Genomic DNA, 25387 nt, shown 5'->3' on the forward strand with positions numbered 1-25387 from the left:
CGCGACACTCTACGTCGCGCGTACTAGGATTACGCCCAGCGTAACACCCAGTTCCCTTATCCCACTCATTCAGACCTTAATATGTTAAGACTTTCGTCCAAACTCCAGATCCGACTCCTTTTATACGACTTAACCCATAAAGTTGAGACCTTTATGCCTTTGCATGGCTGTAGAGGTCACTTTGTGCTCCAAACACCATTTCTCTTTCCATAATGGGACTATAACTTATGCATGACACTAGATCCACGACCAAGACTGGAATTTTATGAACCCTTAACATCAAACACACTAGAAGAGGCCAGATTCATGCTCATGGAGACTATTTGCACACAAAGTCTCAAACTTTGGACCCAAAAACCCTAAAATGGTCCCAAAAAGCAAAACTTAAGGAGAACAAGGAAAGATCAGAGCTTTTTACCTCAAAAGAGATCTCCAACCACTGTAGAGCACAGATCTACACTTGTTCTTCCACTTCTAGCACCAACAATGGCTCCTCCTTCCCTTCTTCACCTTGAAAAGTTAACTCCAATCTCAAAACATACACACACAGGCTAAGGCACGGATCTTAGCTTCTCAAGGGACTCACTCAAGGAATATGGTGGCTAGGGCAAAGGGCCACATGTTCCTTTTATAGTGCACAAGCCAGAAATTAGGGTTTGCATATGGGCTCACTACGCCCAACGTACCCCTGAGTACACCCAACGTACTCGGTCAAGTCTGCGTCTAAATTAAGCGCATGAGTACGCATGGCGTACACCCCAGTACGCCCAACGTACTCGCCAATTCAACATACAACTCAAAGGACTAAACTTGCAAACTTTCAAAATAGAAGGACCATAAAGCTTACCTGGATTTTGGGCTGTTACAAACTGATCCCGCTCTGTGTCGGAGCAGCTATGGAGGCATATCATTAAACTTCGGTTTGTTGGTAGTGGCTGATCTAGGCACATGATAGGAGGCATCTCTCAACTGTGCAACACTCAAAACTTTGTTTGAGAGTATGTGTCCTTTGCGGGAAAGGAAGAAAGGAAGGGATCACATATGGGGTTAGTACTTAATGACATGAAGAATTTTTGGATCTGTTCTGAGATTACATGTGTTATTCTCAGACCTTCTGGATGCAAATTGAATCGGTGAATTATGGTTTGAGTTCTCTTCTCGATACTCCTGAGTTTCTCTTTCATTAATTCATTTTAAAGACAATTTTATTTATTATCTTATAGATTTTCGTTAGTTTTGTTAATCGGGAAGTGATATTAAGAAAGTGATAACGGGCAGTCTAAAACAAGTGTAAAGGACTGAATCTGAATTCTCTAGACTTTGTGTTCAATGTGCTGGTAGGCACGAAGGATTTAAAAGTGTGGATTTAGATAGGATTGTTTGGACTGACCATATGGTGCTCGGGTAGATTAAGCAGTGAGATAAACATGGGAACCCACGGGATACACTAAATTAATACATATCTAGAACTGTGGCTTAACCTTTCCTTGATGTACGGACTTATGTCCTTAATTCTGGTTCAGATGGGGCGAATGGGGGGTTCTGATAAAGTAGGTTTATAGAAATTATTTTCTTGCTTTCTATCTGTCAGTCATATGTTGCTTCCTCTGCGTGATTGGAAGAGATCCGACCTAGATTGCAACATATGCAACTCTAATTCTACGCACCTCCTTATCTATGAAATTATTTCTACCTGTTAGCCATATGTTGTCCCCTCTGTGTGATCGGAAGATCTGACCTGGGACACAACATATGCAACATTCTACCTCTCAATCCCTCTATCTCTGTTAGTCATATGTTGTCCCCTATGCGTGATTGAAAGAGATCCGACCTGGGACACATCATATGCATCTATTTCTAAATCTGACTTCCTCTTTAATAATTGTCTATTCACCTAAAGTAAGGAGTTCTATGGAAGTTCTTGATAACCAGGGTATATCCGGAAGTGGGGAACACATTCTAGTGCAGCTAAAATTGAACAATTAGAAGTTTTTTGTAGATCTCGCTGCTTGATTTAAGTGGACAACAATGCTTGTGGTCATCGTCAACTAAATGGTTTATTTAGAAAATTTTGTCGATATCCTTCGTGTTTAAGTGGACCACAATACCAGCAATTGACTAGATCTATTCATGAAGGTGAAGGTACTGATAAATAAAGTTAAGACTGTCTCACAACTTTGATCCCAAAAATGTCTTATATTTAGTCAAATATTTTTGTTTTTGTTAAATTTGTTCATAGTTTTCCTCTATGCACAAATTTAGGGGGAGAATTAAAAATTTTAAAACCAAACAAAAATCAGAAAAACCAAAAATCCAAAAATAGTGTTATTTTTGTTTTATTTCTTGTTCAGAAAAATCAAAAATCCAAAAATATTTTTGTTTCGGTTTTATTTTTCAGAAAATATGAAAAATCCAAAAATATTGTGTGCTAAGTTTTCTTTTAGTTTTGTTTTGTCTTGAAAAGTGAATTAAGATGTAGATGAAACTCGTGCGTCTATGTCGAAAATTTATGAGCGAAGGATTCGTCCATGATCATCGAAGAATTCTCATTCGAAAGAGAAAAAAATGAAGATTATTCTTTCAACATTCAATCTTTCAACCCCAGAAGCTAGGTGAAGCTGCAATTGAAGATTATGTGATAGATTGCATTGAAGCCTCCTCAATCAGTCTGCTGCTATCTATGAACCTGCTGATTCTCTATTGTTCTCTCTAATGATTCTCATGCTGAAAGCGTCATCTTTCAAGAATCTTTTCAAGAAGCTTCCTCACCCATTGTGCGTTGAGAGTCAAATTTTCAAGAAAAGTCAGCTACTTTTTAGGGGGAGTGTGTTGGGTCAATTAGAAAAGAAAGCTATAAACCAAGGGGGAGATTGTTGGGTCAAAAATATTGGTTTATACTTTACTTTTCTAAGAAAATGTATTGTTCAGTCATGTAATATGTGTTTGCGGTTGTGTTTACGACCGTGAACTGGGTTTACGGCCGTGAACCTGTTCATGACCCATGTTCCCCACATATATAAATAGATGTTAGGTGGGTGAGGAGTGATTGATGAACATAAGATAGTTCACGGCCAAGAGAGAGAGAGAGAGAGAGAGAGAGAGAGAGAGAGAGAGAGAGAAAGGAGCATAAGTGTGTGTAAGTGTGTGAATCTTGTGTAAGGAACATCATTCTAATCAAATCATACAAGATTCATATTATTATTATTATTATTCTCTTCTATTTTGATATGGCATCACCCGTTTGATTGGGATTCCACACCATCAAACGGATCTGATTGATACACAAGCAGATTTGGGACTTACACTCAACATGTTACAAAAGGGATAAAGTGTATAAATATTTTATAAAATATGGAAATCTTTTGGTTGTATCAATTGCATAAGTTTTAAACCTGTTGAAATTCTTTTGTATAAGTTCACATAATCATTTGTGTTTTGGCTTGTATTGTAGCACTTGGTTCTTGGTACGTATTCTTTTATTAATATTTTTGCATTTTGGCTTTGGACTCGGCGAGTTGAAGGACCAACTCGTCGGGTAGAAGCGGGATGAGACGCGGGGTTTAAGCTGTGGACTCGATGAGTCGGGTCCCGGACTCGGTGAGTAGGCCCTGTCTGGACAAAAACCCTAACCCGAGGGTTTGCACCCTATTTAAACACCTTAACTCGGCCTCCTTCGTTCCATTTGCTCCCAGAAGACCCCCATAGCAAACCATAGCCGTTATTGAAGCAATCTAAGGCATTTGGAGTGATTTTGGTGCTTTTGTGACCCAAGGAAGGAAGGAAAATCTTGAAGGATCAAGAGGAGGCTAGAAGGATCCGATTTTGAGCATCATTTGCAGTCTTCAGAAGGTATAAAGTCTATACCTTGTTAGTTCTTTTGTTAGATCCCATTTTGTGGAGTTTTAGGGCTTTTATAAGCCATTTTGGTCACCAACCATGATTGCAAGCATGGTTTGGAGTTGATGTTTTGGATCTAGGTCCTTAGAAGGGTTACAAGGCAGAAAAGAGTGGCTCTTGCACTCAAAGAAGGCCCCATGCATTGAAAGAGCTTGTTTAAGGACCTTTTGAGCTCAAAGTCCCATGCAAACACATAAAGGTTGTAACTTTACGTGCTAGATCGATTGTAGAAGCATAGATCTATCTTTTGATCAAGGGTTGTACATCAGAAATCGAAGATTTAGTGAGTGGATGTGACCAACTCGACGAGTCTATTCTAGGACTCGTCGAGTCCTAGGTTTCTATCCCATATCAGTTGAGGGTCATAAAGGACCCAGTTGAGTGTGGAAAGGCTTTAGGGGGTCTCGAGGAGTGACCCAATGTTCTGGACTAAGTCATTGTTCTGGAAGTTCAAGGGACTCGGCGAGTGCATGAGCAGACTCGGCGAGTCTAAGGCAATCTTTTTAAGGATGAAGATGAACTCGACGAGTTGTTCATACAACTCGGCGAGTAAAGGAAAGGACATGTGTATCAGTTGAAGATGAACTCGACGAGTTGTTCATACAACTCGGCGAGTCGGATGAGGATTCAGTCGATGTTCATTTAGAAGGAAAACTCATCAAGTCATCGCCTAAATCGATGAGTAGAGACGCGTATAAGGACAAATGGAAGGATATGGAGTAGACGAGTTGGCGAGCCAACTCGGCGAGTCAGGTCAACTAGAAGTTGACTTTGACTTTGATTTGGTCAGGGGTAAAATGGTCATTTTACCCTAAGAACAGTTAGCAGTGTATGACTAAGTGTTTTGTGGGAATTATAGCCGGAGGATTTCCGGAGCAGTAGCGGCAGCAGTCAAAGGATTCCTACACAGATCAGCAACTACTACGAGGTGAGTTACCTTCCAGTAGCGTTGGGTCTACGACCACAATGTCGGCCCACCAGTAGGAGTTGTATGTTATATGATTGTCTTTGTGATATCATATAGGTTTGCTACTACCTGATATGTTATATGCTGACATGATATGTTATATGTGATAGTAGTAAAGTTCGGTTGTTAGGACCGAAGGGTAGGTCAGACACCCCAGATATGTCTGATAATATGTGCCGATATGTTTATATGCTGGCATGATATGTTATATGTGATAGCGGTAGTAGGAGGGGAATAGTCCCCAAGTTCGGTTGTTAGGACCGAAAGGTAGTTTGGACACCCCAGATATGTCTGATAGTATGTTTATGTTATGAAATATGTGATAGTAGCAGTAAGGGGTGGAATAGTCCCCGAGGGTCAGTTGTTAGGACCGACGGGTAGGTCAGCACCCCATAATGGCTTGACATGGGTAGGACGGCACCCCAGAATGGCCGCATGGATAGGACGACACCCTAGAATGGTCGTACCGGGTAGGTCGGGCACCCCAGAATTGCCCAACAGTATGTATGCTATGTGATTGTATGGGTTGTGGTACGATGGGGGAACTCACTAAGCTTCGTGCTTACAGTTTACAGTTTTGGTTTCAGGTACCTCTTTAGCGAAGGGGAAGGAGCTGGCGCGGTAGCAACACATCATACACACACTCTTTGTTTTCCGCACTATGAGTTATTATGGGATTTGTACTCTGACATTATTATGTTTGTTACGATTCGGTTTTCAGATACGAGGCATGTTTTATTAAATAATATGATCGGATGATATTTTGTGATAAACGTTTTGTAAATCACTTAATCAAAAATGAAATTTTTGGACGTGAAAATTGGTTCGTTACATGTATCCCCCCTGAAAATGTTAAAAATAGTAAAAGCATAGGGGCATGAACTCACTGTTGGTTGCGTGAAGGTGTCGGACTGTGAAACTGAAATGAGGACCCCCGAGTTGTTGTACGCGGAATTAACGGAATCCTAATAATAATTAAACACATATACGCGTATTATTAGTGAAACCATTAATTATAGTGATGGAAAACACTTGCTTTGGTTTAGGAATGTTACCGGGACTTGTTTGGATCGGAAAAGTGGGTTTTCAGCTAAGTTCACGGCTTAGGGAGGATTGCGGTTGTGAACGGTTCTCGGCCGTGAACTGTTTACGTTTGTGAACAGATTTCGGCTTATGAACGGTTTATGGCCCTTGAGTGGTTTACTGCCTATTCTTGGTGTTCTTGAAGAAAATATGAAGGTTTGAAGGGTTTACGGCCGTGAACTGATTTCGGTCTTTGAAGATTTGAAGATTTGAAGGGTTCACGGCTGTGAACTCAAGAATGAGGGTTGTTTGATATGATGAAATGATGAATGCTTGATGCTCCAAAACGAGTTCTAAGGTGGTTTGGATGAATTTTTGGATGATAAATGAGAGTGTTCTTGAGTTTTCGGTTGGGAGTTTTAGAGATAGAAAGTAGTGTTTTCGGCCAGAAGTTTGAAAATGAGGGTAAGAACACACACACACACACACACACACACACACATATATATATATATATATATATATATATATATATAGGTTGGGTTCACCGTCAGTGGTGGGTCCCCGGTCGTGAACGGTTTACGGCCGTGATCGGGTTCACGGCCGTAAACACCAATCAGACAGGATTTTGCTGATTGTCGAAGAAAAACTCAGGTTTTCCCACGATTTTGTTTCCGACTATTATATAAAATTTAATTATATAAATTAATGATTTTCCAAGCTATAAGAATTTGACGGAACAAAATTAAATTCAAAATTTATTTAACGGAATCGGGCTAATGTTAACGGAAAAAGGTTTGGGTTGTCACAACAAGCCCCTGATAGCACTCTCACTGGCCCTGAAATCATTCAAGAAACCACCAAAAAGATCGTACAAATCCGAGAACGGTTGAAAGCCTCCAAAGACAGACAAAAGAGCTACGCCGACAGAACACGAAAACCATTAGAATTCCAGGTTGGTGACCGCGTTCTGTTGAAGGTCTCACCCTGGAACGGCATGATATGCTTCGGAAAGCATGGAAAAATAAATCCAAGATACATTGGGTCATTCGAGATCCTCGCTAGGATCGGCCCTATAGCCTACAAACTCCGGTTGCCACAAGAACTTAACAACATACACCCCATCTTCCACGTGTCGAATCTTAAGAAGTGTCTATCCGACGAAAACCTTTGTAATCCCACTCGATGAAATCAAGATCAACGAGAGTCTTAACTTCGTGGAAGAACCAATCGAAATCATGGATTGGGAAGTCAAACGAACGAAACAAAGTTGCATACCAATAGTGAGGTTCGCTGGAATACCAAGCGGGGACCTGAATTCACTTGGGAGCGAGAAGACCAGATGCAACAGAAGTACCCACATCTTTTTCCTAGTCCATGATTGTATTCTATAGAAAGAATTTCAGGACAAAATTCCCTCTATCGCGGGGATGATGTGACAACTCGATACCTTCCAATTAACAAAAGTCAATTCCGTTAAATAAAATTTCGAATTTTATATTTTTCCGTTAAGTTAGTAAGGGTTAGCAAAACCATTTAAATTATATAAATAAAATTTATATAAGTTTTTGAATAAAAAACACTCGAAAATTCAAGTTTTCCCTCGAAAAACAGCGAAACACATGCAGCTATGCGTTTTCGGCCGAAAACCCTCTGGCCGAAAACAGTTCTCGGCCAAGAACCCATCTCCGGCCGAAAACCCAACCGGTATAAAGGTTTTTCCCCAAAAAAATCCTCATTTCTCACTCTTTTCATCCGAAAACTCTTCCATTTCTCTCTTAGGGATTATCCAAGAACACTCTCATCTTTAAGAAGGAATCTTCAAATCTTCATATTTTCCTCAACAACACCAAGAATAACCTTCAAATCTTCAAGGGCCGAAAACACCAGCAGAACCGAACCCTAATTTCGGCCGAAAACGTGTGTTCGGCCGGAAACCTAGTTTCCGACCGAAAACAGCTTTAAACCGGGAACCTTGTTGAGCTTTGACCGAAAACCCTTCCCTTTCACTTCAAACGAGTCTCGGTAACATTCCTAACACAAAAACAAGTGTTTTCTAACAATTTAAGTAATGGTTTCACTAATTTAAATACATTTATATGTTTAATTATCATTAGGACACTGTTAATCCCACGTACATCAACTCGAGGGTCATCTTTCCTGTCTCGCCGTCCAGCACGTGCACAAAACAACTGTGAGTTCATACCCCTACATTTTCACTGTTTTCAGGGGGAATACACGCAAAACCCAAGGATTTTTGCGGTCTTATACAAAGGATTTCAAACAGATTTAAAACTTATGCAATTTAAACAAACATGAAATCACTACATTTTATAAAATATTTAGATATTTTATCCTTTTTGTAACATTTTGAGCATAAGGAAAGTTTTCATCATACAACCATAATTGCTAAGTTTTCAGTACAATACAAAACATACATACAAACTATAATAGGTATAGTTTGGGATTCATTACATGGTTTTACTAATTTAAGAGCATTATACAGAAACGAACATATAAACTATGGTAACTATAATTTATGTAATACAATATTGCTTTTTCGAATACAAGAGTACAATACCAAACAATTATTTAAGTATAATTATTTTACTCTACAAGTCATGCATACAATTTCAAGTATAAGAGAACGCTACAACACTACACATAAACTAGTTAATACAGGGTTGTAAGACACTACTTCAATTGTACCCTTCGGGGTGCGGAACTAAATCCTACCACAGTATAACCAAAGTCTCCTGGAGGGAGAGCGTGAGAATTGTGTATAGATCTATACGGGACTGACAATTCCACAACTGAACTGTTAGCTACAGTTAGGCAGACATGCCTGTGGTGATAAATATCATACCGTTCCGATGCCTGAAGAACGTCGTAGAGGTCTGTAGGTCATATCAAGCATAGTTATACCAAACTCACAATAGTATAAACTAACCATTTGTTTACGGGATTTCATTCTTCATTAGTTTTATTTTAATTAATAGAACTACTATACACTACAACTGGAGGAGATCCAAAGATACAAACATAAGGTTTTATTTTAAGTAATAAAACTACTATACATTACTGGTGATAGTCAGGGTTTTCATACATAACAACACATTACATTACTTGTGGTAGCCAGGGTTTTCATACAAGGGTTTTTATACAAAACAACACTATACAATATAGCTGGTGGTAACCAATAATACAAATTATCATTTACTACTACACAATACCATAACAAACATACATTTTGATCTTAAGGCTAAGACTACTTTCACTACTAAAGAAAATATTGGATTTTCTTGCGAAACATACATACATTTTATAGATTCAAACACCGGTTTTCAATACAAAGCATTCTTATGAACTCACCAACTTAAATGTTGATACACTTTCAAAACCGCTTGTATTCTCAGGTAATCAGTAGACAGGTACACCCGTAGATTTTTGAGAAGACGGAGCGTATAGAGTCGTGTCTTTTATACTTTTGTTATACTTTTGCTGTTATGCAAACCATGTATCGAACAGATGTAATTACCTTATATATTCAATGTAATGGTTGTGTTTACTTTTATTACTATGATACAATTGTTGTGATACTGTACATGACGTCCTCCACCCCCGAACGTTTTCGCCGTCTCGGTTTGGGGGTGTGACACACGACGTGTTTGCAAATCAACACTACGTGTTGGTTGGGGTTTTCCGCGACTATTAGGATGATGGCGAAACACGACGTGTTGTCAAGTCAACACGACATGTTGGGTCAACATGGACTGTTGACCTTGACCTTGACTTCTGACTTTGACTAAGTTTGACTAAAAGGGGGTGTTGAGGTATTTTGTGTTGTATCTAAGGATTGGTTACTGTTCAGGTGTCGGGTAGAGCTGATATTCGGAGTCGGGACCTATTCAGTTGTCGCTCAGATTCAGAGGCGAGTTTCCTCACCATGTACAGCGGGTCGAATGCACCAATGCCGACCCATGATCTGATATGTTAGAATACTCATTGTCTGTATGACACTAGTATGTGTATGTGCTTGTATGCTTACTAGGCGGGGCCCAATGATTATCATGTCTGTTATTACTTATTGTGTAGTATGAATTTTATGTGGGCGGGGCTCGTTATGCGAGTTAGGACGGGGCCCATTATACTCATTGGGCGGGGCCCGTTATACTCTTTGGGCGGTGCCCGTTATGTACTTTATGTTTTGTATGTGATATCTTGGGGACTCACTAAGCTTTGTGCGTACGGTTTTTAGTTTATGTTTCAGGTACTTCCGATTCTAAAGGAAAGAGTTCGGGATGACTGCATCGCACACACCACATGGTTTCTGCTTTGAGATATTACTCTGATTGATATGATGTTTGATACACTTATTTTCCTTTGGATTGTTTGGATAATATTTTGGATTACTGTTTTATTAAATTACAAATAAAAAATTTAACAACTTTTGTGTTCACCAACCAAAATCGCAACGTGGTTTTAAGGACTAAATCTGAAAGTTGGAAAAGTTATTGGAATACAAAAAAAAAAAAAAAAAAAAAAAAAAAAAAAAAAAAAAAAAGATGACAATGCATAAGGATCAAATTTGCAATTTTATCTTTTCATTTTTCAAATATTTTTTTAGCCAAGGGACTGTTGGTGTGGGACATCCACTATTTATAGGAAAATTTATGTGGTAACAATCTTTCTCAATAAAATTTCCTTTCTAAAAATAGTGTTTTAGACTTTTAGTTCATCACAAAGTTACGTGGCGGATTATAGAGACACGTAGGCGAGAGGGGGCAGCGCGTGCTAAGTGCTAACTAAGTTGCTTGCGAATCCTTTGGCTTCCCCTATCCGATCGATGCTTCTTCTAAACAACAAAAACAGAAATTCGAAAGAGGGGTTTATGCTGGGGTTTTGAACTTCTTCACTTGTTATTGCATAAATTGAACTCGCACTTCTCAAGATAAAGTTTTCTTCACTTGGGTATAGCAGAAATCGAAGCCATATTTCAAAATCACCTGCAACAGTTTTGAGGATTCGAAGGGTAATGAAAAGGAGTCGAAAATTCAATTGATGATTTTGAGCGTGGGTTGATTATTTATATAACAGACTGATGTTTAGAAGCAACAATTTAACAGCAAGGATATTTGAGCGTCAGATTCGAACTCCTTCTCCTGGTACCACTGTATGTATTCTCAAATCTCGATATTTCAGCTAATTATTGGTTTTGTGTGTTTATTATGCAAATTCTGAGCAAATTGTTAGTGAGTTTCGTTTTAATTTGCTTTTAGTGCATACTTAAACATTGATTTTGTACATTTTGCTTTCAGTAGTTCTTCTTTTTATCACTGTTTAGGTCGTCTTTGGGTAGATCATTGACTTCGTATACGTTTCCTATATCCAATCCCCCAATAATAAAGTTGTAATTTTTAAAGTTGGGTGCGATGAAGTTGGACTAGATTGTACTCTTTTGTACTACATAGGACCTTTTTTGGAACATTTAGGCAAAACCCCTCATTTTTTTGAAAGCTAATAGATGACATTTTAACTCTGTATCAAATGATTTCCAAGTAAAAGATGTGGAAGCTACATTAAACTTTCAATGGATCAGTTTTAGCAGACTAACATTTATGTTAAATTTATGTAATTTTCATTGTTTAACTACTAGTTTTGACATCAAAAAGGCGCAATGTATGTTGTTCATGAACAAGATGAAAAACTGATTATTGTTACTTTTTTTATTTTTATTAATGTTTTTTGTCATGCTCCCAAATCAAGTTAATTGTTTAGAATTTGGGGAAAGAAAAGTGTTACTCCTTAATCAAGTCTTTATGTCTATAAATCAAGTTAATTGGTTGGAGTTTCTTATATGAAAAAAAGATAAACACTACGAGACTAAACAAACGGTCTAGGGCTATCTTTATTTTTAATGATCAGAATGAGGAGGACATTCATGTCTTTTACACAAACAAGAGATCAAGAACAAGTCTCTATCCCGCCTGTTTGGGCGAGACAAATAATACAGTTACATTTTTTGTCCCATTGACATCAATACTAGTCCTATCAATGCATGTCAAACACACGATAAAGCTGTCTTGTCATGTTCTGTCCTATTCTGTCTTGTCTTGTTTACCTAATAACATGGATGTCTTGTCATTTTTTGTCCTGTTTACCAAACGTAGTACAAGGCTGCTTGTCATGTGTTAGTCATGTTTACCTAATTACATGGATGTATTGTCATGTTCTGTCCTGTTTACCAAACGTAGTACAAGGCCGTCTTGTCATGTCCTGTCCTGTTTACCAAACGTATTATAAGGTTGTCTTGTCATGTTTTGTCCTATTTACCAAACGTAGTACAAAGTTGTCTTGTCATGTTTACCAAACATAGTACAAGGCGGTCTTGTCATGTTCTGTCCTGTTTACCAAACGTAGTACAAGGCTGTCTTGTCATGTTCTGTCCTGTCCTGAGCTATCCTGTTTACCTAATAACATGTATACTTTCAGATTCACCGTGCGAGGAGATTTTATGAGAATATAGTTCCCGGTTCTACAATATATGATGTTGAATGTCCGGACCATTCATTTCGCAAGTTCACAGAAGATGGCAAATACTTAATAAGTTTCAGTAGAAACCATCAAGATTTAATTGTGTATCGACCCACATGGCTTACATTTTCTTGCAAACAAGAAGATTGTTATGCTCAAGATCTTCCACCAAAAGCCAAGAAGTTTGAGAGTTTCTTCACTCAAATCTACTCGGTCCCACTTGCTTCTGCAAGTGAGCTCATATGTAAAGACTTCTTTCTTTATGCAGAGTCTAACCAATTTGGTCTTTTTGCAACTTCCACTGCTCAAATTTATGATGCCCCAGCTACCGGAGGTGCTATTCAAGGGGTTCCTTCAATTGAAAAAATAACATTCCATCTTCTAAGGTATGGTTTATATATAGGGATAAATGCAAGAAATAGCAATGTACTTTTGTATGTTTATGTATTATAGTTTAAATTGCTTTGTATTTGTGTGATATTGCTATAATTAGGTAGATTTTTCGTTGTAGAAGGACTAAATATGACTAGTTTTAAATTGCTTTGTATTTGGATGATATTTCAAAGGGTGATTTAAATACTTTTACAAGTACTTATAGTTTGTTTTTAAATATGTATACATAAAGCAATCAATAACTTCTGAAAGAAAAGTTATGTCATTTATCATTATTACGTTTTAAATCCTTTGACAAAATTTTAAACTAAATTAAAAGATTGGAATTGTATTCCATTCCATTTCCGACCAATGAAACATGTGACACATATCAATTCTTGCATATTCCAATTCCTTTTTAAAACATTCATCAAACTAAATGCAACTTATGCTTTTGTTGCAAACAAAGTATGAGAATGAATGATTTGTACTTTTTCTTCTTCTTTTTTTTTTCTGCATTAAGTCATAAAGAAACAACACCTAAGATGGTTTGTAAAGTTTGTGACTCAACATATATCTTATTGGTGTTCAATTTGTTATAAAATTTAATTGTATATGAATATATTTGGCAGATTGGAAGATGGAGTTGTACTTGATGAGAGGGTTTTCTGCAATGATTACATAAATTTAGCACACAGCATGGGTGTTTTTTTATATGATGATTTACTTGCTATAGTATCTCTTCGTTATCAACATATTCACATACTTCAGATTAGGGATTCAGGGACTCTTGTTGATGTAAGAGCAATTGGTGACTTTTGTCGTGAAGATGATCAGCTTTTTCTCAATTCTAGTTCACAGGTAAGTTCTAAAGTTTCTAATAGTTTCTTTGGTAACCCTCTACGTTTTTCGTATGACCAAAATACCCTTCTATAATGACAAAAAGTGGGAGATTCTATGTTTTTTCATGAAACTACACTAACATTCATCATGAAATACCATAAAGCCAGGGAAAAATCATCATTATTGAAGGGTATTTTGATCACATGAAAGAATTGTCCACCAAAAACATATGACCAAAATACCCTTCAATAATGACAAAATTTAGGAGATTCTTGGCACTATGTTTTTCATGAAAGTACACTAACATTCATCATGAAATAGCATAAAGCCAGGGAAAAATCATCATTATTGAAGGGTATTTTGGTCACATGAAAGAATTGTCCACCAAAAACATATGACCAAATTACCCTTCAATAATGACAAAAATTGGGAGATTCTTGGCACTATGTTTTTTCATGAAACCACACTAACATTCATCATGAAATACCATAAATCCAGGGAAAAATCATCATTATTGAAGGGTATTTTGGTCACATGAAAGAATTGTCCATCAAAAACATATGACCAAATTACCCTTCAAATGTTGTTAATGATTTTGTAACCATGAAAATGGTCAAATTATTAAATCTAACTAGAAAACCAGCCACAATAGGAAACATTACATTAACTCTCAAATCCTAAACCCTAATCCCTAATCCTTAAACCCTAATCTTGATTTATGTTGTAGGGTATGTCAAGTATTGAAAAAAGTGTATCACAACACATACCTGTTAATAATGTTGCAAATGGCCCTCATCTTGAACAAGTTCCTCAAGAAAATCCTTTCTTGAGTGGCATAAAACAAAGGCTACTTTCTTTCATTGTTAGAGAGATACGAAATGAAGAAGAAGATGAAACTATGGTTAGTTAATTAATTATCATTTATCAATATTCAAATTCAAACTTTTATTAATTTCAATTCAATGTACATTTTCAAGACTTCTTATTGTTGATGCAGAGAATCCAATCCCTAAAGAAGAAGTTTTATTTTCACTTTCAAGATTATGTCGATTTGATTATATGGAAGGTATGATGTAATAATTTTAGTGCTAAATGTTAATAGCAACATTCTTTAACTCTTTTTTTAATATTCTTTTTTTTTTTTAAAATAGATGATAAGAATTAAAAACATCTTTATTTATTTATTTATTTATTTTGAATAGGTGCAATTTTTGGATCGACATCACTTACTAATAAAGTTTGGGAGTGTTGATGGAGCAGTAAGTATCTTTTTACATTCTTTTTCAAACAATAGCAATGTACTTTCATTAATTTACTTATTATATTTATATCATTTGTTTTTTACAACATTATAAATTAAAAAATCTACCTTGTTGTAACAAATAACAATATGATTTAAATACAAAACAATTTTCATATGTTATAATACACATGACTACAGGTGTCAAGAAATGCTGATAATCACCCTGCATTCTTTGCTGTATATAACATGGAATCAACAGAAATTATTGCATTTTATCAGGTACTTGTATAAAACTATTTCATAACTTTTTTTTTTTTTTTTTTTTTAAAAAAACTAAAAGCCTAAAAGGTATTTTCTCTAATTATTTTTTTAAAAATCTTGCAGATGTCCTCAGATAAGCTGTATTTGTTGTTTGAACAATTTTGTGATCATTTTCATGTTGCATCAAAAAATTCCCCTTATATGAATTTTATATCATCTCATTCCAACAACATTCATGCTCTTGAGCAATTGAGAAGCAGTAAAAATAAAGCCACCAGCTTCTCCTTGGTAATATAATATTCTTTTTTCATTATCCTGTTACTAAAATACCCTTTGACTTTTTAGGTTAAACCAAATATATTGCAACATCGAAAACAATATTCACCCTAAAGTTTTTTTACAATGTTTAAGAACATTGATGTCTTTTACACAATATTCACCCTAAATACCGATGTTGATTTGAAAAATATTCAATTTTGACCACGAAAGTCAAAGAGTATGGTTTTAATTTTTAAATTCTTGGGAAAGCTTTTAATGAATTTTGACATTTTTAAATTTTTGCAGTTTGTTAAAAAAGTGATGGCTTCTTTACCATTTAATTGTCAATCTCAAAGTCCTTCACCTTATTTTGATCAATCATTATTTAGATTCGATGAAAAGGTTTGAGTTCTCTTATCCTTAATCATCTATAAATTTGTAAATTATTTTTATTAAGTTAAAAGAAATATCTATATCTATATATCTATATATATAATTGATATTTGTTTGCAGCTTATTTCTGCAGCTGATAGACATAGACAATCAACTGATCATCCAATCAAATTTATCTTAAGGAGGCCTCCACATACCCTAAAGTTCAAAATAAAACCAGGTATTATTAATTTATTATACATATTTTGAAAATAACAACATATTTTCATTTTTATTATTATTCCTTATTATAATAAAATTTGAAATTTTTTATTGGTTTATTTATTTATCAGGACCTGAAGCTGGAATTACAGATTGTAGGACAAGGAGGATATCTTCATTTCTTTTTCATCCAATTTTACCCCTGGCTCTTTCAGTTCAACAGTCTTTGTTTTTGCAACCTGCTTTTGTAAATATTCATTTCCGTAAATAACCCTGACTTTTATGAAAATTAAGGGTTTATTTTATTAGTATGAAGAAGAAAAAGAAGAAGAAACAAATATCAATCAAGATTTTTAACTTTATTCATCATTTCGGAATTTATTTATATCCTTTGTTTATTAACATCTATTTTCCCAAAATTTGGGAGGGAAAGATTAGAATTATAAAGAGGGTTAATGTTTTATTATGCTTTTTTTTCTTTTTAATAAATAGTATTATATATATGCTTTCACTTTTTATGTATTATTTAATTATAATTAATGAATCTTCTATATAAAAAGTTTTATAAAAAAAGCTACACAATGAGAACTCAATCAACTCATTGAAATCAAAATAAGTTTACAATAAAAAATTAAAAACATATAAATGTTCTAGTTATTTTTAGAAAATCAAATATTAATCTGTTTACAAATTTGAATTTATGTAATTACAATTGGATAATTAAAATAAGTTCATGAAATGAGAAATATGTGTAAAAATGTCTTGGGTTTGTAACTTTGTAAGCACCCTTTCGCACAAACTTCTATATAAAATATAAAGTTAAATCATATTATTTTTATTAAATCTATTAAATTAAAAGTGAATATTATTATCTCACGTAGGAATGAATACATGTTTGTGAGCACCCTTTTCCACAACTAATTCTAGCTACTACTAATATACTAACTACCCACCATCCAAATATATCTTGGATCTTATATTTCATAAATAATTACATCTACCAAACTAATAAATAAAATACAAAAAATTCAACTACTTTTCCAGACACGTGGCACTCTCCCATTGCTTAATCAAATCAACATACCCTTGAGCCGAACCAAGAGCAAATTCCGTCAACGAACTAACAGCCACCGACATTCCAGCACACAACACTCTAATAGCAACCTCCGCCATTTTCTCCGCCGTCTCCTCCTCCTCCACCTCCACCACCTCCATCCCAGAACCACCACCATACCGCCGCCCCGACCCACCACCACCACCACCGCCTTCTTTCAACTGTTGCACATACAAAGACCCAACCCCAGCAGCAAAAAAGTCGAGCCCATCAAGCACCGGGACCTCACTAACCGAGTCAAGCAGCTTTGACCACTGGATACAAACACCAAACACTGGCGGCACTCCGGCGGATCTCCGGGGAGAAAACGGGAACATTGAGGTGTTGTTGGAGTTGGATCCGGTGCACCGGAGTAACCAACCGGTGATCGCGTGTATGTAAGATCTCTGAGCCATGACCCATGACTCGAAACATGATTTCCAATTTTGTAATTCGGATTCAAGGTTGGAAGCCGAGCGGGCTAGCCGGTGTGGCTCGGTAGGGTGCACCGGGGTGTACTTTTTGGGTTTTGATGGTGTCCCGGCTAACAAAATCTTGGCTTCATCGAGTGTTCGTTTTTGGGTTTGATGACACTCTGCCATTATCTTCCACATTCTTGATAATCTGGTCATTTTAAAGGGCATATTTGTCAATTCACATTCAAGATTCAGAAGTAAAGATCATTTGAATGGATTTATATGGCTAAATGCAAGAAATAGGAATGTAGTTTCATTTATGTGTGTGTTACAGTATCCTACTTCCATTTTATTACATTGTACTTTTCGACTATTTTTTTAATCATGACATTGTACTTTGAAATTTTATCCGATTATAGTGTTGTATTTCATTTATTTGTGTTATAAAATGTTGTTTTTATTTTATTCTATTATGGCATTGTACTTTTAATTCTTATTAAGACAATGTACTTTGGAAATCTATCAAATTCTATCATTATAATTTATACGTTTAATTTTTTTTTTTCTTTTTAGGACTCTATACTATGAAAAATCTACACAATTACAACAATAAAATTGTGGTTTTATGTAGAAAAGTCCCATTATTGGTAAAATTTTGACAAAGTCCTAAAAAAAAATTTGAACAGAAAAATCTCGATTATTTAATATTTTGTCCAAATTAACGAAAAGTCTTTATTATTAATTTAACAGGAAATAACATATTATCGTGTAAAATTAAATAATCAAGACTTTTATGTTAAAAAAAATTAGAAATTTATCAAAAAATTTCCCAAAATAATGGGAATTGTCTTGCATAAAACCCGTAAAATTGCTTTGATTTCGGATGACATTGCTATAATCGGTAGATTTTTCAAGGTATGTTGCTATTTCTTGCATTAAACCCATGTTTATAAATTATAAGTTAGGAAATGACAATAATACCCTTGGATCAATTCAAGAAGCTGTGGCTGAAGTTCTTGGTCCCTTAAAGTTTCAATCCTTTTTGACACGGCTTCAACCGAGTGTATAGAAACCTTAATTTGAGTATGTAAATTTCTAATGGCTGTTCTTGTTTTATCAACCGAAGAATGGTCATCGCCTTTAGCATCATGGTTCCGAAGTTGAGCGCATTTTTTATCGTAAGCTATTCGAATCCGTTCACCAGCCTATGCAAATTCAGTCATATGGTCACATCGTCATACAATCGGACATAATATCGGATAACTATGCCCGATAAAGTATCAGGTACAATACCTGACAAGTAGTATAACTTATACACTTATCAAGTAATTTGGAGTGTACCTGATACATACATATCAGGTTGCGCTTAGTATGCGCTAGGCGCAACCTGATATGTACTAGGCACACAATTTGGTGTGCCTAATTAATACTATATATCTGACACAATTTGTGTCAGATGCATAGTGTTTAGAAAGACGTATACATGTACCTTGACTTCTTGATAGAGTTTTTTCTCCCAAACGTATAATTTGTCGAGAGTAGACTGGTGACTATTTTGAAAAATATACGAGTCATCAGACACATCACTGCTGCTAGCATAATCTTCTTCTTTTGAACTACCCGAAGAATTGATCAAGAATCTTGATGAGTTTGAGCGAGATGATGATGCAGACCGAAGTAATGCCACTGGATTTAAAATTTTCATAGCTGCAATAAAGATTCCCCGAAATTAATGAATGGAATACATTAAAAAAAAGAGGAAATCTAGATAAACACAACCTATTTTGTTTTGTAATTAAAATATTATATTGTTTTTTACCGTTTAAAAAACGGATTTTTCTGAGGTTACCCGATTTTGATATTAGTAACATACTAAACCATTATGCTCTTTTTTGAACGATTAGAAAAAGAGTAAACTACACGAATGGTCCCTATGGTTTGGGGTAATTTGCGTGTTTGGTCCCTAACTTATTTTTTTAACTCGGAAGGTCCCTACTGTTTGTTTTTGTTACGCGCTTGGTCCCTACTGTATGTTTTTGTTACACGCTTGGTCCATGTCTTCATTAAAACGACTATTATTTAAATAGGAAAAAATGATGGGGTGGGTAAGGTAAGGTGAGAGGGGTGGGGTTGGGGGTGTGTTTATTTACATAAATTAAAAAAATCAAGGGCAAAATAGTCTTTTTATGTATGACAGGGACCAAGCGTGTAACAAAAACAAACAATAGTGACCTTCCGAGTTAAAAAAATAAATTAGGAACCAAATGCGCAAGTTACCCAAAACCATAGGGACCATTCGTGTAGTTTACTCTTAGAAAAATAGTTGTTTTTTCCTACCGTAATATAATAATAGTAATAATATTATTACTATTATTATTTTTCAGCCATAAAATTTGACCACTAATAGCATTGTTATATCAAAAGCAAATTTTCTATCAAAAAGCATTGCAATGAACTGAAATTTCATATACCTTGCTTTTAAAAAGGAGATTTCACATAGCTTGCTTTTTGTAAAGGAAATTTCACGTAGCGATGCTTTTGAACATTATTTTATTTATGACTAAATTCAGTGGTCGTGAAATAATAATAAAATAATAATAATAATACAAGTTGAAAATATAATTTAATAGACTATAAAATTATAATAGTTATTTGCTATAGAGAAAGTTTAAATAGTTCATCAACAAAATTATATACTTATGCTCTTAATAAACAATTTAAATATGAACCATAAAAAAAAAAAAATTAATAACTGTAAAAATCGACCATGTCACGAGTGTGGTCGGGTCCCAACCCTTGTGGACCCACAGCCTAACATTGATTTTGATGCTGTTTTTTTTAATTATTAATATTTTTTTTATCTATTTTCTGGTTTTTATTCGAACCCTCTATGTACTACTCTTGCATCCATATCAAGTAAATTCAGAAAATGGCTTTTCTAACAGTCAAATAATTTAATGATTTAATAAGATAAGTATTTTTCTTGTTTTAAACTTAAATTTATATCAAATAAAATTCAGGTTTTCTAGAATTTGAAAATTAAAAAACAAATTTCGTAAAATAATAAATTCGAACCTGTTAGCTCGTGGGAGGTTGATGAATATTGGGCCCGATTAGCCTCCAACATAATCGAAAGCTCTGTAGCTGAATCGGAAATAATGGTGAATTGAGCTTCCAGATCTTTAATAACTTCCGACATACTCGTTGGCCTTCGATTCACATAAACCCTAAACCCCTGTGTTCCTTCGTTTTTCCCCTTTTCTTGATTCGAAACATCTCCAGTTCCATTATTTCCGATTTGCCCTGAACTCTGTGCCCTAGAAACCTCAAGATTCTGAGTTTTTGGCATCAATGGCGGTAATTGCGATTCTACTTCGTGTTCACTTTCGGTTTCTTCTCCGCTATCTGTTTCAAAATCATCGTCTTCTTCATCTTCATCGTCGTCGTCTTCATCAACATCTTCGACTGTAACTTCATCTTCATGATTATGATCGTTTTCTTCTTGTTCCTGTTCTGTCTCCTCTTCGAGTTCCGGAATCCCTTCCTCTTCCCTAACTTGCTGTAATCCATTGATATCATCATCAAACACGTTTTGATGATCGTTATTTCTCGCGGGATACGCGTAATAATCCAAAGTCGAAAACGGGTTCCAGAAAAAATCCCATTGTGACGATCTTTGAGGCGAAGGCGGCGGAAAATTAGGTCTACTGTAATGGAAAATAGACGACGACGACGATTGTGATTCTGTTTGCGATTGCATCCCAAAGAAACTATCGGCGGCGTAATGGTACGCCGGTGAGGGGGTATACGACTCGATAATGACCGATTCCGGCGAATCAGGAAGCCGTTCTTCCACAAAAATCGACGGGTTCCCGCCGGATCGAAGGTAATGCACTTTTGGTTCAATGGTGACGGAATTTGGGGAAATGGTGATGAATCGAGGGGTGGTTTTCTTTGTGGCGGCGTAGGGCGGCGGTGTGGTGAAGGAATCTAAGGAGAATTCACGGGGTTCATCACCTTCCACGTAGTCTTTCAGGGCGGCGGAAACTCGTTTTAGTGACCGGAGATAAGCTGTATGGCCGGAAGCGAATTTGGTCCGGTGTTCAACGGCTTTTTTGATGAAGTTTTTCCGATCTTTACAGAGCTTGACGGCTTCTCCGTCGTCTAACTTTGATGATGAACATCCCATTTCTTTAATTTTAGGATATTTTGTGATTCAAATAAGATTGGAAATTAGAAGCTAGTCTTTTTGAGGGTTTTTCCAGATTCATAAGGGATCTTTAAACCTGTTGAAAAAAAAAAAAAAAACAATTGAGGAAGAAGAACATGATGATAATGATAAATTTCAGGTAGTGTACATTTGTACTTTCCTATCAATAATATTTTTAGCACTTTATTTTTCACCTCTATATTAATAATATGAACATCTTTTTTTATTGTATTTTACTCTTGGTAACATTATATACAAATTTTTTTAGGCAAAATAATGTATTTACATTTGCTATAGATAATTTTACTTATAATAACACAATTACATTTTGCATTATTACATATTGCAATTATCCCAAGTATGTTGCTATTATAAGTTTAGTCATATCCAATAAAAAAATTAATGATTTACAAGTCAAACTTTAAGAGAAATATTGGGAATCCTCTCTTCTGGATTATGAAGGCGATATGGCAGAGCAAGTTGATGGAAATAAACTGTAAAATACATATAATTTTTAATTCCAATTATGGTGGAATAAGTTGGGAAATATATAATTGAAACAGAAGAATGCTACAGAAATTATCTTTTTTGGGATAAAGAAACAAAAGAAGTACAAATGGCAGCTCTTGATCACATGGGTAAAAAAAAAATACAAAAACAATTAATTCAGAGAAAAAAAAATAATAACAAACAATATGCTTTTGTCAAAGCAAGATGAAGATAGAAAAAGAGAATTATTAGAACATAGGGAACTCCAAAATAAAAATAAAAAATAAAAATCGGAGCCATTATAGCTTCTTCTTGACTAAAGCTTCCACTAAAACCTTTAAACAATTAAATTTACAGAAAAAGATATATAATATTGGGTATGAGATAAAACAAAAAGATAAAATCAAATTAGGCAAGATATAAGAAGGACTTCTATTTCTTCCTCATTAAGATTTAATTATATCACATTTTAGAGTTGAAACTGTTCCAAAATATAAGATTATTAGATGCATGGAACTAATCATTAGTACTAAAATTCAAAGATATTTGGAGATACTGAAGCATCAATGTCGGATTAATAACCACTAAAATCAATATACACAGAGAGAGATGAAAATGAGATTAATAGTGAATTGAAGATGATACCTGGGTGTTAATAGATCAATGATGGACAGGAGCAAGATTTACGCGTGAGATTAGATTCAAGAACACATAGAAACAGAGTCTTTGGTGTGTGTGTGTGTGAGAGAACACTCTGACTGACACCAACTTACTAGAGAGAGAGAGAGAGAGAGAGAGAGAGAGAGAGAGATAGAGAGAGAGAGATAGATGGGGCTTCAAGAACACACAGAAACACCAAAAAAACGCACTCTTAGAGAGAGAGAGAGAGATGGGGTAATTCAAGAACACACTGAAATACACTATTCTTGAAGAGAGATATGTCAACACACAGAAACACCTCAAACACGTACTTTTTAGAGAGAGTTATGGGTTGAAGAACACACAGAACTCGCTTGTTGGATGAGAGAGAGAGAGAGAGAGAGAGAGAGAGAGAGAGAGAGAGAGAGCAACGGTCAAAACCCTGTTTAGAGTGGGAACTAAAATGAGAAAAGAATGACGAAAAAAAATAAAAGCAAGAAATTAAAGGAAATGTTTTTTCCCAAAGCGGTGTTACTTAATCTAGAATAATGTACAACATTTAATGCATTAATTACAGAGCTTTTAATCAGCTACTCTTCTGATTTTAACTAATAATTGTTCTGAGAAAAAGATCTACCTCCTTTATGAAAAGCTTTCATGTTTGGAGGCCTAAAAATTAAAGGAAAGAATCACATGAAGAGGATAGCCGAATCCCACTCCTTTTCGATTCCAGTTTTGCCCTTATCATTTTCCATAATCTCTATTTTGCTCTTTTCCTCTAGTATTATCCTGACGACAAAACTATAAAATTGGTCCCTGTGATATTTAAAAAACTTTGGATAGGGTCCAAAAAGTTTCCGACTTGCATGGAAGGTCCAAAATAAGAAATTTTCTTTGATTTTAGTCCTAAAAAACTCGAAATGTCTATTTTGCCATTTTAATTTCTTTTTTTTGTATTATTTTACCATTTTCTTATCAATTTAATAATTAAAAAATAAAGAATTGCCCCACTCACCCTTTACTCCCACTGTACGCATCATCATCATCATCATCTCTCTCTCTCTCTCTCTCTCTCTCTCTCTCTCTCTCTCTAATCTGGTCGTCTTTCTCATCCCTTCTATTATTTCTACCTTATCTATGGCTGATTCACATCTTTGTTACACCAATAAACCAATTCACACCATTGTAAATCCTATAAAAAAAAAACTTTGAATAAATATCGTCTCCATTAGATTGAAAAAGGAACAGACGAATGAAAGGCGGATCAACGGGAGGTGAGGTGTAGATGGGAAATCGCAAAGATGGGCAAAGGGGTCCATCGAGATCGACGACCCTTTGTGGGTTTACTCTTCGTCTTCACTGATCGGGAGAGAGAAGAAGGAACACGAATGGAAGCAGTCAAAATGGTGATCTGGTGGTCAAACTGATCGCAAGAAGGAGTCGATCTCCGATGAACTCCCCTAGACTCTTCGCTCGTTGTCGGCAGCCACAAAGCGATGGGGAAAGGGAACCGACTTGATTGAAGGGAGAAGGAGGAAGAACGAAAGCAGAACAGGGGTGGTTCGGTGGAGGTTTGGTCCATCACTAAAATGAAACAAGAAACGAAGGCGGCTTACGCTACTGGGTAACTGTTACAACGAGGGTGTTGCTCTGGTAGCAACAGAAGGAAGCGACGACCCTCAGGGGTGTTTGGTTTTTTCTGATCGACAGGAAGGATGGCTGGAGGAGGGTTGCCGATTATCCTTTTTGTCGCTGATGGTGTAGATACGATAAAGAGAAAGAGAGAGAGAGAGAGAGAGAGAGAGAGAGAGAGAGAGAAAGAGAGAGAGTGAGAGAGAGAGAGAGAGGGGAGAGAGAGAGAGAGAGAGAGAGAGATAATTAGTTTCTTTTCTTTTTATTTTTATATTAAAATAGTATTTGAAAAATATAAAAAAGAAAGTAAAAGGGTATAACCGTCATTTTAAATTTTTTTGGACTAAAAACATAGAAAAACCTTGATTTTGGACCTTCTATGCAAGTGAAAAACTTTTTGGACTCTATCCAAAGTTTTTTGAATACCACAGGGACCAATCTTGCAGTTTTGTCTATCCTGACCATTATAAATATAGGCTCATAAATATTTATTTTATTTAATTTTAGAGAAATTAAATAATCTAACTATTTTAATGTGTATTTGAAGAAAATAATCAAATTTTTAGTAAAAATAACTGCTTAATCTGAAATGGTATGCTGGACAAAAAAAAAATCCAGGATTTAAAAAACAAATCCAAAATCCGAAGATCAATTCTGAAATTTCAAAAAAAAAAATCATTTTTTTATTTAAATCTAACAAAAAATTCAATAAACATACTAATATAAACTATATACGATATTGGTGTATAAAATTAGATATTTTATTGAAAAACAATGAAATTAAACATTTCAAAAATGTAACATTTGGAATCCAAAAAAAAGGATTTCTTTGAAAATTATTAAAAAAAAAACTCTAGAATATGAACAGTATTCCGGAATGAAGGCATTCCAGAAAAAATTGTTATTTTTCAAAAAC

The 25387-nt window shown here is 35.4% G+C and overlaps 2 protein-coding genes across 2 annotated transcripts; one reads left to right on the top strand and one right to left on the bottom strand.

Moving 5' to 3' along the window:
• The first annotated feature begins 10615 nt into the window (after positions 1 to 10615).
• LOC111906141 (light-mediated development protein DET1) lies at positions 10616 to 16458 on the top strand. Its single transcript, XM_023901871.3, has 11 exons — positions 10616 to 11060; positions 12380 to 12807; positions 13426 to 13654; positions 14364 to 14537; positions 14634 to 14702; positions 14839 to 14895; positions 15078 to 15158; positions 15264 to 15428; positions 15705 to 15800; positions 15912 to 16011; positions 16124 to 16458. The coding sequence occupies exons 1-11, from the start codon at positions 10989 to 10991 to the stop codon at positions 16261 to 16263; spliced, it is 1611 nt and encodes a 536-aa protein (XP_023757639.1). The 5' UTR covers positions 10616 to 10988; the 3' UTR covers positions 16264 to 16458.
• Positions 16459 to 16839: 381 nt separating this feature from the next.
• Positions 16840 to 23314, bottom strand: LOC111906142 (nitrate regulatory gene2 protein). Its single transcript, XM_023901873.3, has 5 exons — positions 22846 to 23314; positions 20577 to 21787; positions 18991 to 19208; positions 18483 to 18706; positions 16840 to 17709 (listed from the first exon to the last, which is right to left on the bottom strand). The coding sequence occupies exons 2-5, from the start codon at positions 21688 to 21690 to the stop codon at positions 17025 to 17027; spliced, it is 2241 nt and encodes a 746-aa protein (XP_023757641.2). The 5' UTR covers positions 21691 to 21787; positions 22846 to 23314; the 3' UTR covers positions 16840 to 17024.
• Positions 23315 to 25387: the final 2073 nt, after the last annotated feature.

The sequence above is a fragment of the Lactuca sativa genome, chromosome 5 (assembly GCF_002870075.4).
Source record: "Lactuca sativa cultivar Salinas chromosome 5, Lsat_Salinas_v11, whole genome shotgun sequence".
NCBI lineage: Eukaryota > Viridiplantae > Streptophyta > Magnoliopsida > Asterales > Asteraceae > Lactuca > Lactuca sativa.